Source organism: Scleropages formosus, chromosome 3 (genome assembly GCF_900964775.1).
Source record: "Scleropages formosus chromosome 3, fSclFor1.1, whole genome shotgun sequence".
NCBI classification, from domain to species: Eukaryota; Metazoa; Chordata; class Actinopteri; order Osteoglossiformes; family Osteoglossidae; genus Scleropages; species Scleropages formosus.
Genome location: NC_041808.1, coordinates 14,521,244 through 14,536,628, shown reverse-complemented (window position 1 = coordinate 14,536,628; position 15,385 = coordinate 14,521,244). Strand labels below are relative to the sequence as shown.

At 38.1% G+C, this 15,385-nt stretch overlaps 1 protein-coding gene across 1 annotated transcript in view; it reads left to right on the top strand.

The window, feature by feature from the left end:
• The window catches only part of LOC108935255 (neuronal growth regulator 1-like), an 86,017-nt gene extending 77,812 nt beyond the window's left edge, over positions 1 to 8,205 (top strand). The window contains exon 7 of the mRNA XM_018753721.2: positions 5,111 to 8,205. Coding sequence (XP_018609237.1) covers positions 5,111 to 5,211 — 101 coding nt within the window. The 3' untranslated portion in view covers positions 5,212 to 8,205. The remainder of the gene's footprint in view (positions 1 to 5,110) is intronic.
• Positions 8,206 to 15,385: the final 7,180 nt, after the last annotated feature.

Genomic DNA, 15,385 nt, shown 5'->3' with positions numbered 1-15,385 from the left:
CCAAGCATGGGTTTGAGGCTTTCCCCCTTTGGACACTTCTGTGTTGCCAGATGTGGGCTTAATCGTTTCCTTTCTAACTGCGCACAGGTTGCGGATTCCCCTGCACAGTGTATCACAGCGAGCGTGTTGCGCCTTTGCTCATTATCTCCTCCGAGCCGTTCCAAGTTGACCGGCCTGCCGCGTGGCCCATCGATAAATTTCCCCCCACCCCACAGGTGGGACCTGGATTTGAGTCCCCACTGTGCTAGGCTAGCCATCTGTGACGCATAGGCCCGGGAAACACATATCTCTTCCTATTCCCTTGGGTGGGTCAGATGGCTGGAGTTCTCTCTGCCTTGTTGCTCACAGCGACACCTACGGTCAACTGGCCGCAGTCAGGGCTGCATGGTTCCCCTGCAACGGTCTGACGCTGTTCATTGAAACCTGCGCCTTCTAGACCTCAAAGAAGGGGTAGCTCATCGCATACATGGGGTATGGCCGCTGCGCTCTGAGACGGAGGCCCAAAAATGCACTAATTCACTAAACTTAATTTTGTCAAAATGCAAAAATAGATGATTTAACCATTAAAAAAAAAAAAAAAAATCAAGCCTATTTTCAAGATTTGGTTGCTTTGCGAGAGAGAGCTAGAAAACAAAGAGCCGACCAATTTTGCCGTGGCGACATACGTAGGGTTGAGGAAGAGTGTGCTGAGGGACTGATTGAAGCCATTTGTTGTTTTGGCAGTGGGGAGCTGAGATGTATCATTTTTACTGAGGCTGAAGCAGGTAGAACCAATAACACGAGATACTGTTGCTTGTAAGTGTTCCCTTAGGTTCCTCAATGTAGGAGCGAAAAACATTAGCATTAATGGGATTCTGCAGGGTCCCATCAGTATTCATACTGGCAACTTGTGATTAAAAAAGGTTTAATTACATATATTTTTAGAAAACCTTCCATCCACGATGACAATTAATTTACCTAACATAGCAGCTTCTTTTACTTTAGTGTCAGTGCAGATAATAGGAATATATTGGTCATAGTTAGAGTATTTCTGGCATGGAAATTTTAGCATCATTTGGCAGTACCAGGGGCTGGGGTTCTACACATGATTTAGATAATAATGAGCCTGGAAATTGTTGTTGAATTTTGCTACTGTGAATTCTCTGACCTTTGACTCTGTGGATGTGCATATGCTAATTCATTTTAATGAAAATATTTAGCTGTATGAAACGATGGATCAAGTCAACATGGAAAAGGGTGATTGCTTCCATTTATGTGTGTTCTGCAGCTCTCAGGTGATACTGCTGGCAGTGCATTTTTCTTTTATATACAAGTTTGAGCACCAATTATGCCCTTTCCCCGGCAGAGATAAGAAGACATTAACAAACCAGGATTTGCTGCAAAGGCCTAACTAATGTTCCTATCCAGAATATCTTTCCGAAAGCCTAGTTTGAAACGATTGCATGGAGATTAAAATTGCAATCTCGACTTTCTCACGAAAGGACTGTGGATCAAAGTGAGGAAAAAAGTAAATGGATCGTTTATCGAATTTATCGAGTATTCTGCCTTTGCCTTGTTAAAAAAGCTTCTTCGTTTGAGTCCCGCATCACCTTTTTCATGTGTGCCCTTTTTTTTTTTTTTTTTAAACTCATCAAAGTGTTAAACATAATCAATGTTATTTATAGTACGCTATCTGATGTAACATATCACTTTTAGCTGACAGCAAACAGATGGCTCTCAAGTTCATCTTCAAAATGTAGCTTCACAGATATGCTTCAAAATTATAAACCAGTTACAAAATTAAAGGGTGATAAATTGCATGTCTAAGTATTTGTTTGCTTTTTTAAGTCTTTGTTTGCATTCCGTACAACACATATTTCCTTCTTACTGACTGACGCCTGTAGAAAACAATGCGAGCATACATGGTAGAAATGGATATCCCATCATTATAACCCGACATCTTCAGTCTGAAATGCTTTTTAAGACTGGAACCATTTTAAGCTTATTAGTCTTTACCCTAAACAAAGATGTGCAGGATTAAATGGTGTCCTTTGCAAAAATTACATCAAAAAGATTAAAAAGCTGCCTGCTGGGTACAAATTTAATTACCTGTGCTAATTGAAAAGAGCCTTATGCTCCACTATGGACAGTCATTTTCATATCTGTAATTTTGGTTCAGGCAGTCATGAAGGTGAGACTGACCCACTTGCAATCCTGGAACGAGTAGAGACCTTTAAACCATTTAGGGAAACCGAGAACAATGAAGGCAGTGTTTCTCCAGAGGAGGTGAGGGCATACAGCTATAATATAAATTGGTTGCAAATCCATGTTATTGTGTTTCATATTGCATCCAAAACCAGTAATATGCTTCGCTTTAGTCTGTTATGAAAGCATGACGCCTCGTGATCGGTATTTTTCTTTTTTTGGACCGAGCGATTTGAGCGATGTTTCAACAACCTGCACACTTATGGTCCTGTCATTTCTGTATGCGACGATTGCTTTATTCCAAAGTTACAACTATCTGAAGAATAGTTGAAGAAGCCCCACCCCCTGATATCACATCCACTGCCTGCGGTCATCATGTATAAACCTGTGATTTAGTAATTCCATTCTTTATTCATTTACTGAGATAACGCCTTGGCAAGATCATTGCTATCGTTTCGAAAATCCATAAGCATGAAATTAAGTAAATTGAAGCTTTTTTTTATTAGAAGCTGACAAGAAGCAGCCAGAGACTTTATGCATTCAAGACATGCAGTTTGACTTTGGATAGACTCAGAGAGTTATAATTTACTTTAGTCAGTAAAGTGAATCTCATTTCTGGACTTGTAACTGTAACACACACGAGCAAAGGAGACATTAAGTGTATTGAGGTGTAATGAGAAAAACTAACACTCACCGCATCTTTTTTTCCTCATGCACATGAAACCGCGTTCTCGGGTCGGTGCGGAACACGCAAATTCTGCGAGTGCTTTCCGGTTTTACTTCTTGAGACACAGAATAACTCGTAAATTGTTAAGTCGATACGACAAATACTCTGACAAAGATGACGTACGCGTGTTTTTGTCCCAGTCACCTCCACCGTTTCCTTGTCCACACGATACGCAAAACGGTGTTCTGCTCACCGACATGCACGTTCTTACCAGGTGTCAAGGGATGAATGGAGCGATGAATAATACATGTCTCTTCCTAGAAATTAATAGCATTTTGGCCCACCTCTGGCCTTAATGACTCGAGGCTTTCGAGTTTTCTTGAAGAAAAGCTGATGGTATTATGCTTCACTCCTCCGATAAACCGTGAGATAGCTGCACAGCTGAAATCTGCTATTCCATTTGTCCCAAGGATGTTCTTATGGGGTGAGGAAGGGGTTCTGCACTGTCAGCTGTAATCCTCCAGGGTTGTTTGTAAACACTTCCTCAGCTATTGGTAGTTCCTATATCTCATCCACTGGGCTGTCTCTTGTGTTTGGTTGGAGAGTGCACGTCTGTCTACCGAATCATCGGACACATGTTCACGTTCTCGTTTCCAGTTGTTTGCATGATACGTTTCCTTTTGCATATCCATCATGCTAATAATACATGCCATCTTCTTGTCCTCCCACGTCCCTTTTTCCTGTAGCCGTTATTGAATCCATCACATCCAATCCCGTCTTTCGCTCAGGTCAGTATGTAATATTGATCTCTACACAAGAAAAAAATTGGATTGTCCACATGCCGGCCTGAAATTCTTCCCTTCAATCCCGCTCCGCTCTCTTCATTAAGATTTCCTTTTGATAGAAAGCTTTCAGTCTGTTCTCAATGTAATGAAGCATGTTTTATTATAATTTCAGTCTTATCACTAGGATACTGTCTCGCTCCACTATGCACTTTCCAAAGAGCAAATGTGGCCCCATGACATGTTTTTTTTTGCTCCTAAAAGTACTCATGAGTAGGATGTCTCATCTCATTATTTATTGAGATAATCAGGCCTTTGTAAACATGCATTTCCATTACTGTTTGGTTGGAAAAGTTAAAAACGGTTCACAGAAATGCATGCACGGTCCTGTATTTTTTAGATATGGTTCTTAGCCACACGGCCACTTGGATGTGCATACTAGACATCCTGCTGTCTGGGAAACAGCTTGCTGTTCTTACTGTATGTTGGCACAATTTCCACAACAACACACATGGTTGCCACCAAGAAGCAAACTTTTGAACAAATTGCTACATTCAAAAACGATATTATTTTTTCGCAGTAGTTTTGGACAAATCCAATAATTACCTATAAATTTATTTATTTAAAATATAGTTTGTACTGCGTGTTTCACTAATTGGTTTTCAATGACTGTTAAGATAAACTTTCAGTTAGTGCTGTATATTTTGGGTTATTTCTTAGGTATATCCGCTGTTTATCTATTAGGTTAAGGCTCACAGAAATAATGTGAAAATTATATTGGATTTGTCCACATGATCAAGCTTTTGTCAGTCAGTTTCCTGTAGGTCACAGTTTGATGCTTTCAAAGCACTGATCAGTGAGAAAACTATAAAAGGAAATTCAAATTGAATGTCAGCAGTTCCTGTAGTGGCTGTATGGCAGAATGTCAATCAGCTTTAGATGTTGACAGTTACACATCTACATTGCACAGTTTTCTGTGAAGTGTCAGTAAAGTTTTCCCTAGGAGTCTTTTTTTTATTGCAAAGCAACTTGTCTTTTCTCATTTGTAAGGGTAACATTGCACAGGATCAATTATGTCAATGACGCCTGTGCTTCAGCAAAAGGTGCGCTTCTTCTTTTATCTCTTTAAAACTCTGTGACGGCTCAGTCTCGGAAGGTGTTGGAAATAACAGGCTTTTGGTGTAAAATAATGAAATATTAAAAATATTGAAATTTAGAATATGAACAGATATTCTTTCATAAGATTTCACATACAGCTTTCCGTAGTCCAGAGAATATAGTGGAAACAGATGAATGTTGTTATTTATTTTATTAAAGTATATTTCAGACATGCTGGACGTTTTTAAGGCTGGGGCTGTTGTAGTACAGTGGCCACTAGTGTCAGCATTTTGAAGCACTTTCCTTTACTTGCTGTTGATTAATTATTATTACGTCAACATTTCTGATTAAGCTCATCGGTGTTTCTCGTCTCTTGCAGCACCCAACACCGCTCTGTACGGCAGCACTGGCAGCGCGGAGATCCTGTCCTCCTGTCGGTACCTGGTTTTGGCTCTGTCCTCCCTCATCAGTGGATACTAGATGAGGAGAGCCCCGCAAATGACTGTAAACAGCTCCATAAACATTTACAGATGTGTTCGCATTGCAGAAAGTTGGATGTAATCTGTTACGGTTCGGTAAAAGCAGTGTGGGACAAAATCGGCATGACTTCTGGGGGAAGATCACTTTTTGTTGTAATTCTTGCTCTCATTATGTAAATACTACTTTTATGTTTATGACGTACGTTGTGAGTCATCGTCATTGCATATAGAGGTCTTATTATATTTTTTCATTAATTGTAAGTTACAATATGATTGTGTCACTGAAAATGACATAGATCTCTTGAACAGAAACGTATAGTCGCAGGAAACCATTTATGAAGCAATAGTTCATGAACCCAAACACATCACATCAATTCAACCAATTGAAAATAATTGCATATTTAAGAGAAACATTTAGGGAAAAGGGAATAAAAGTTTTTACAAAGCAGGTTTTTCTGACCATTCAGAGGAAGACCTTTTCTACAAGTACTGTACAAGGGATGTTCATGTTTTTACATTCTGGTTCTGGGTGCGAAGAAACAAGCTAAGCACAATCTCCATTTGGAAATGGCCATAGATTTTGTCCAAGTGGTTGCATTTACATTAACCGTCATGAACATGTCGACCTGCAACAAACCTTATGCTGTGTTTGAGAGAGACATTTAAACGTTTCACACTTCTTCGAAATGATCTCGTTTTTAGGTCATTTAAAAATATAAATAGGGAATAAATCAAATATTTTCAAGTAATGAATGTACACAGAGAAACTGGGGCAAAAGGAAGTAATACATTGAATGTGATACCGTTTCTAGTTTTTTTTTTTTTTTTTTTTTTGCATCCTTCTTATTAGCAAGAAAGAAATTACATTCATTTGTATGAAATAAATTAATTCATTGTGTGAGTTTACTTACCCACTAAAGTCAATTTTAAAAAAATGGTAAATTGTTTGTTACTGGTGGATTATTTAAGGCTCAAAGTGTGAGTTGCAACAAGTTAGTGGATGTCAGTTTTAGGTCACCGCTTTCTGTGGAGTAAGAAAAATGGTTAGAATGATTATTTGATGTTCTCAATATGTGCAAGTTCTTTGAGCATACTGTAAGGTCTTTTACCTTGCTCTTTCCAGTCACATAGAAAAACTAATTGCTGTATTTTCAAAAAGTAGTGGTAGCCTCTCTAAATATTGTTTTAAGAGGTGAAGGTTACATGACACACACACACACACATATATATAATACAGTCTTACGCTTTCTTTGTATGCGCAGAATCATTGTAGCTAACAAGCGTAGTTGTGATTCTGTATTTGGTGCATGAAATGGTGAGAACCTTATGTATTTGACAGTTGTTTCTGGATTAAACAGTAATTATGTGAATATCCTTTTTATACCAGTAAAAAATGTCACAAAGCAGTGTATAGATGATTTTCAGTGTAAAAATACTTGAAAATTACTGCCTGACTTCTTGATAGAAGATGGTTGAGTTGAACTTTAGGAAACTCTTTCAAGAATGATTGTAGAAAAAGGAGTTGATATATAAAAATATAAAAAACATGAGATAAAGGATTGATAATGGAATATGGCAACAGTTGCTCATCCTCCGTTGCTCGTTCCAGGTTGTTGGCAAGGGATGTAAACGATGTGGCAGATGGCATTGATCTCATGCAGATCACGGGTGTTGACTTACGTTCAGGAGCTCGGGGACAGAGCCCTAACCAACAGAGTAAAGAGACTGTATCAGGAGACACAGCGTATGTGGTAAACGTTATTACGAACCTCAAGATGCAAGGTAGTTCAAAATGGGAGTGTGGTACATGAAGCTTGAAACACTCTGCTACATTTTTAGGATTTGTGTTTGGAGGCAACAGTGAACCGTTCCACCTTAGAGTCCCTTCTGCTGCTCACCAAACTACCATAAACCTTGACTACTTGGAATGAGGAGGATCCGTTCGAGAACTGTCCCGTCAGTCTAACAGGGGGTGCTTTGGTTTGCTCACAAACCTATAAACCTATCCAACCATGCAGTATAGACGCACAGCAGAAGTGAACTGAACAGTTGCAAAACAATTGTAAGAAAGAAGTGCTTAGTGTGAGTTTATTGTTTTATTGCCTAGTAAAGAGTTTTCTCCTAACTGAGTTACACATTTACCAATTTATACAGCCAGAGGATGTAATTCGGGTTAATTGCTATTCCCAAGGTCCTTCTGGGACTCGAGCCAGAAGCCACAAGGTTACAAGTCAATGCGCTTACCTAGCATGTCATCTGCTGCTCTGATCATGTGTGATCTATCTCTCGATTCTGATGTTTTTTGACCAAAAAACCAATAGATATCTGCCTTGCCAATTCAAAATCATTGCTTAGGGTCTCAAGCTGCTGTTCTTATTGCTCTAAAGAGGTGATCTGTAATATCTAAGGTTCTGCCCTCAAAGTATTTGTATGACTGGCATGCATAGTCTATATAATGTATGACATAATGAGTTTATACAATTATTTTCTTCTCAGGAAGTGATGTGCTGAAATCCAGGAAATACAGTGTAACAGCACTTTTACGTAAGCTCACGATCTTACGATCAAGTTAAATATGGTTGTCCTTAAAAAAAACTTTAATTTAATTGGTCAGATTTGTTTTAATCCCCTAGTATTTTGGAAGTGAAATAATTTCAAGATGGTAATTTTACTGGTGTGCAATGATTTTGGAAAGAAAAATAAATTAACAGCCTTCGAAATAACCTGTAACCTTTACTTAATTAAATTTGCTACTTGAGTCCCTATGAATTTAAAATACCATTCATAAACCTAGTTAATACATGGTTATTATCGAAAGTCTAAAGTTACACAATGCAGTATTAAGTAAAGCATATTTGTTGCACATCTCCAGCAAGATATTGCACATATGAAGTTGTAAGTGCAGTACCTTGTTCAGTACATTATTATAAAAACAAGGCAATGTTTATTTTGACTTGGTTAATATTACACTGTTGCTTTTTTCCTGTTTATCTCCCTCGTGTACCTATTATGTGTTGTAAAATAAACTTAAATTTGAATTTTGTATTACTGTAAGTAGCACTTTGAATAGTAACATTTTTATTTTTTATTTTTGGTGTCGCTGTTACTGTATGGAGGTTAAAAAATTATTTAATTAATGTACCTGCAGAAAAAAATCAGTTAATCGACGGTTAATTTCAAAAGGTTTTTAAATAATATAAACGAAGATTTTGACTGCAGAAAAACTAAAAAGTAAATTAAACATCTTGCCAATGCATATCTTGGCAAAAAAAATTAACAAACAAAAACAAACTTTATTGCTGAAAGGTTTCCGTATGAGAAGAAACATAACTGCAGAAATGTTAACATGCTGGAATTAATCCTTTACATGTGGGGTGTGAGCCATTCCCTTTGACAGCTGCAACCTTAAAATTTTAAATAATCCATATGAAATGTCAGATACACAGAATTATTATAATTATTAATACAGAATCCATTTTTATGGAATTCTTTAATCCACCAAAACTCATTGACGGTGAAGGTATCGTATTCAGACACGAAAGCATCGGCTAACGTGAATTTATTCAGATAAATAAATTCTTCGTTCCTTTCTGAAAACAACTGTCAAATACATAAATCCATAATTAGTCACCGACATAATGTTGAAACAATGAGTGATAAAATACCACACGTGTGGAAATGCAGGGATATTCTAATGTACAGTAATAGTAGGGAATTATTTAAAAAGCAAAGGCCTTTTAAAGGCTTTACCCTTTTTTCATTCGGCTGCATGACACAATTAGCCATTCTAACCTTTTAATAGCTTTAAAACAACATTCCCCATTGGATTCAGCATGAAACGTGCATCTTGTCAATGGCCTGACGGTTGAATTTGTACACGTCTTCTGTACCATACGGGAGTCCAGAGGCTCCAAGTTGGGAACCAATGTGTTAAACAAAGGACACATTTCTGGATTTTCTGTATATGAAAAGATTCCACGTGTGCTTTACGAAAGTTGTGTTCATAGAGCTTACACCAGTGGGCAAACAGACATTTTTATTATCAGTTTAGAAAGACGAAGCAGTCCTGCTTTTAGTCAATTTGCTCTGTTATGTATGTGCCTTGTGGATATATTATATATTCAACGTTTTCCTACTACTGCATGCAGAAGGCAGTTAAACAGCAAGATATCACTGTGTTTAGCAGCACTTGATACTGGACAAAAGAACGACTTTGGCTAAATCTGAATTTCAAAGTGCTTCGGCTAGGTTGGCATATTACACGTCACCTAAATATTTATGACTGGGTTAACGTTCTATCTTGTTTCTCCTTGCACCCAGGAAAAATTCTGTCTTCCACAATATATGGGTAGAAACTGTACTCTTGTAGAAACTGGCTCTTATTTTTAAGATATAACACCGAAGTTGGTATCCCCTCTGATAGTGTCATGAACACAGTTTTAAGCACCTAGACACATTATTTCACACTTTTGCCTGGTTCCTCGCAGAAACATCTCTCAGAGAGTTCAGATGTAGAGAGCTGTGTCAGATCCTGAGACATGATTCCTTTTTTTTGTGCCTTCATACATTTTAGTGGAGGAGTTTGTCAAGTGCCACCATACAATTGTCTGCTGTTTTGTTTTAAGACACTTACGGGCCCTACGTACTGCCCGCGTCAAAACATTCCATAATTAATGCTACATAATTATCTTTAAATATTTATTTTCCGTCAAGCATTGTCATTCATTTCTCCCACACAGAAATATTTATTTTAGTCACAGTAACAGGATGCCACGCAGATTATACACAAAGGAACACAAAAAAGAAAGTTCTCTTCCAAGCATAACGTGACATAAATAGGTACATACTCATGGCACAGTTTCCCACAATTTGTGGTCTGACATTTTTCATAAACCCCCAGGTATTATTATTATTATTATTATTATTATTATTATTATTATTATTATTATACTAAATCTCTAGACTAGCCTAAAATAAGTGTGAATTCCAACAGCTTGCCAAACTATTTCTTACTATTTTCACTGAGCTGGAAAATAAGTTAGCTACGCAACGATGCAATGAGTTCTAGATAATTCAAACTATTTAGAGGGGCCATCTAATCCTGGTCTTTCTGTGAAGCTAGTGAGTGAGTCACTTTCCGTGAAGTGTTTATATAAGTAGCTTGAGAGTAGTCGCGTTTTAAGCTATGGTGTCAAAACATACTATAGTACTGGAGTACTTGAAAGTAAATATTACAGTTTTTTGTATATTCATTTTTTTCAGTTTATATATAGCAATTAATAGTCTGTAGGATGCATTATATATTATATATTTCAAAAAAGTAAATCATATCAAAGAAACTGTTTGATATGATACACGTAATTCATTTTAAGAACTCGTTCCGCCAAATAAACAGGTATAAGCTGTGAGCATTTCTACCATCTAATGAACAGTGTAGTACATTTTAATAAAAATATAGTATAAAGCACAAACATACCATTGTGGTTCATCATCCATAATATACTTCAGTGGCAAGGGTCAAAAACATGTTATTTTTCTCCATATTTGATTCATCGTCATTGTGAAACAACTGAAACCGAGTGGATGATATGATTTAAAAAAAAAAAAAAAAAAAAAAAAAAAACATTTGCTTGATTTACAAAACTTGAAATTAACACAAATTTACATGTTGTGAACTGCAGGAAATTTACTACAAATAATGTAGTACGTGGTAAACGCTGGATCACTGGAGTAAATTATCTGGCTGTAAATGCCACCTTATTCACATTTATGTTGTTTAACAGAAAATTTTAAAAAGTACTTAATTATTTTAAATCTTAACATTGTGTACAGCATGTATGCAAGCCCACTTTCTGTTCAATGTAATTTTGTAGAGGTGGTTTGATACTAATAAACGTCGGTTAAAGATATCTGTAGATTGTCGTGGTGTGAATGATTTACACTGTGAAGTGGCTTATTGGTCCCTTATCTACAAAGACTCCTTTCTAGGGGGATATTAGAAAAGTCGGGTCCTTTAGCTGAGTTGATCTTAGTTCATTTATCTTTCCTCTACAATTCCTTTGCAGTGGCAGATTAATTTTCCATTCCCCACAGATGCTTGGTCATTTTCATTTTGGCCCAGGAATCCTTAATTTAATGTGGCACATTACTGCAAACCTTGGTCCCTAAAGAAAAGCGCCACTGAAAAAGATAGTTAGCCGAACTGCTCTCCGAGTCCAATGTCGTTTTAAAGGATTCCCTTTCATCGAGTCAAGTACTGAACATGAGTATCAAAGTCAAGTATGTTTCATGTTGATACATGTGATATAATGTTAACACTCTATTATCCTAAAGAACCTAACAAGTTTTGAATAAAGAAAACTACTACTAATATTAGCTGAAAGGAAGAGCGCCGCTTTTTTTTTTATAAAGTTCAGTGGCTTGTCCCGTATTCATTTTTTTATATATGAATCCAATTTCAAACATCAAACGGAAAGAGAATGCATTACATTAGGAAAGAACTGGCTGCACTTACAGGGGTTTCCTTGTTTTTATATTTACATACATTTGAATGCTATTATTCAGAATAATTACTACATAATTGCCGATCGATTGTTACTAATGGTTCCTTTCTTTTTCAGTACGATACACATAAATCCAGCGTATTGCCGTTACTTAAGTTTGCATATTAATTCATAATAGCTGTTGCCCGTTGGCTCTGAGTACAGCACTTCCAACACAGTTTGGAATTATTTTAATGTGACATCTGTACAGATTATGATATGCCGTGAACCATGAAACATACACGCATGATTTCTAGAAGGAACACTAGACATGTGTTGATATCTTGATATTGAATGCCCAGCACTAAGACACGGCTCCTTAACAGGCCATCCTGGAAGTAATGTAAATGTCATATGCTTGCCTATAAATACAGCTGTTTACTGGGGCACAGTTCTGAAGGATGTTGTGGACTCGGAACATCCATCTAACGCTGCTCTGTCGCCACTTTGCCGCACATGTGAATTTCGTGGCTATATTTGAGTAGCTGTATGAGTTACTACGTGAGAATCCGTGGCAGTGCTTCCACGGCCGCTCCTGCAAGACGGGGTTTTATCTTGACATAACACCGGACTGGCCGGTTAATGCATTCTCCGGCACCCAGCTAAGAGACTGACACCAGCGGAGCAGACCTTTGCTTACACTTGCGGTGAACTTCAGTAGCATACTAATGTTGTAAAATATTAGCTGAAAGGAAGAGCACCGTTCTGTTGAGCCAATGCAGGGGGGCAGCTGGAAGTGTAGTGGTTAGATCTGCTGCCTTTGGACCTAAAGGCGCAGGTTTGAATCCCACCTCCAGGTGTAGGACCCTTGAGCATGGTATTTGGCCCAAATTGCTCCAGTTTTACTCAGCTGCATAAATGGGTAAACGATTGTAGGTAGCTTAACATTGTAAGTGACTTTGGAAAAAAAAGCGTCAGCTAAATGAATAAATGTAACGTCCTCGGCTCAGACTGAACCCGAGCAAAAATCAGTGGTTATAACGTCAGGAGTGACGCAGAAACTATTACGGTGTTTTTTTGCTAAGCAGATGGCATCCTCAGCAACAACCTACGGCACACAGCTTAGCATTTCACGCTGCCCCCATTCGCACCGCTGCATAGCTGCTGAAGCAAAGCTCAGTACTTTCTGAAGCCCACAGATATAAGAGGAGGGCAGCCCCTTGGGCGACCGTCCTCAGACCGCGGCAAATGACTGCCGTGTTCTCCGTGAGGCACGTATAGGGCTTTTTCGAATACAAAATATTCAAACAAACACAAACGGCATATTTACCGAAAGACTGACCTGCACTATACTGAATTCTAGTTTAATTCTAATGTATTAAAATTATTCTGTGTTCTAAAGTTGTATTCTTCTTCATTGTTTCATTGCATTTTTTCAATAAATGTGGTTTGTTTTCAACATGCACAAGTTTGATTTGAAAGACAATCTTTGATATTAGGCGCTGCAGAAAAATGCTCATTATTGAAGGTTTCCAGTGTGTTTAAAGCAGCCTTATAATTAAGCAACTGTCATGTGTCTTGTTATGAACAATGTTTAAAATGTGCAAAGGAACCTGCATATTGTCACATTGTGATGGCAGGCATTCAACAAAAACACTGCCGTTATGATTTTTTCTAAAGGCAACAACAAAAAAAGTGACAAAACTGAGGAAAAGCTACAAATTATTTTATTTGCATCCTGAGCAATCAGAAACCAAGAAATTTCCGCATACCCCCAAGTAAAAGTGCCCCATAAATCTTGCTTCTGTTGCTTATTAGAGACCTTAAAAGTAGTATCCCTTATTGTTGAGTTATTCTAACGCTATTTGATGAATTGACGCTTCTCTTCTGTTGACGATAAGTGCAGCAAATTGGCCACTGGAAGTGTCTGTTACAATTTAATGGGAAAAAGTTGCCTTTAGTTATCTTATACATCTACTTAATATGTCCTGTCAATGCCGAAACAGAAACTGCAGCTGCTGAAGTGACAAGCATTAGGGCTTAAAGAATAAATCCAGATTTTGCCTTCCGAGGAGATTAATTAAGGGAAGAAGTCCTGTTTTTGTTTTCCTCTTGCCGATGGATAAATTTTGTGAAGACCAATGTGGATTTTCATAATGTGGTTTTCATGATATTTCAAACCACATCAGCAGACCATGTGCACTTAGATGGAAACATGTAGATGGAAACACAGACAAACAGCCATATTTAATTGAGCGTACAGACATATTTAACTGAATGGATGCCAAAATGCTCTAGAGAAGATCGTCTCTGAAGGAATATTTTGTTCAGCTAAAAATTACCTGTGTATACTGCATTTGAAAATCTTCATACCGTTTACAAATGTACCTTGTAAATTGTGCACTGTGGTGATAAGATGCTTGATAAGCCTTATGCAAATGCACCATGTTCCCTTGATTGCCCAGAAGGTAAAACAAAACATGTGAAAGCTTATGAAATAATTAATTTTCCAACAATGCCCTCTTGTGATGTTTAAAAGAACTACAGTGTTGACATTGTAATTAACCTTCCAGTGCGTAATGATCTGGGATGCTGGAAGGAACAAGTACAACCTGAGGGAGACAGTAAAGGCCCAGGATCTCTGCTGCACATGGACCTCATCTCCCCCCCCCATCCATTTTCAGAAAGAGCTTTTACCCAGTGCAGAGTTGTGGACGGGGCCCCCGGGTCATCAGACAGCATTTACACACTCTCTCTCTCACACACACTCACAAACAAAGGGCAATTCAGAGTCACCGTGCCACTGGAAACATGTCTTTGGACTGTGGGAAGAAACCAGAGCACCTGGATTAAATATGGGGAAACATTCAGCCAACACAAAACAACATCTAATTCAGAGAGCTACAAACACAGAAAAAAATTGGGAAAGAGTGTCATAACACAGTATTTGTGAAAATATATCATTAAACTGAGAAGTACGTTTTATTTCAACTACGAACTGCATCACAAATATGCTGTGGGTCTTAAGTGATTATATTCATTCGTGATTGTAATTTTATGTCTTACATAGACAATACGAAGGTTTGCGTTTGGTCCATTGTTATGTGAGGGCTAAATTTCAAAGCCATCTGTCATCTTTCAGCAGTCTGCCCTTGTATCACCTCACAAGTCACGCAATTGTACTGCAGTGCACAGCATTCCCCGGTTAACTTTGCTAGGCCGGTCTTATTTTACCTAAAATGTGTTAAACTGAGGTAAAATGGTATTCATCTTTTGTTTTTTTTTTTGTGATAATGTTTACTAAATCTTCAAAATGTTGAGTGGGCGTGACCCATGGTTTTGTACAGGTACGGGAAAAGTGTAGACTTTGTTTTGTACAACTGTGGGCAGTTTGACACTGGAGTAATGATGAATAAATCTATTTAAACTGCTCTGATACATTATTTTCTCTTACATTTCCCCACCAGATAGATAGGTAGATAGATAGATAGTTCTGGAAGCGCAGCCTATGAGGCAGGGTACACCCTGGATATTGTAGAACCGTATGAATCCTTTGCTGGCGTCCCATCCTGGGTCCTGGGTCCTGGGTGCGTCCCCTCCCCCTCCAGCCATACGCCCCGTGTTGCCGAGTTAGGCTCCGGCTCCCCGCGACCCCGTATGAGACAAGCGGTTCGGGCGATGTGTGTGTAGACT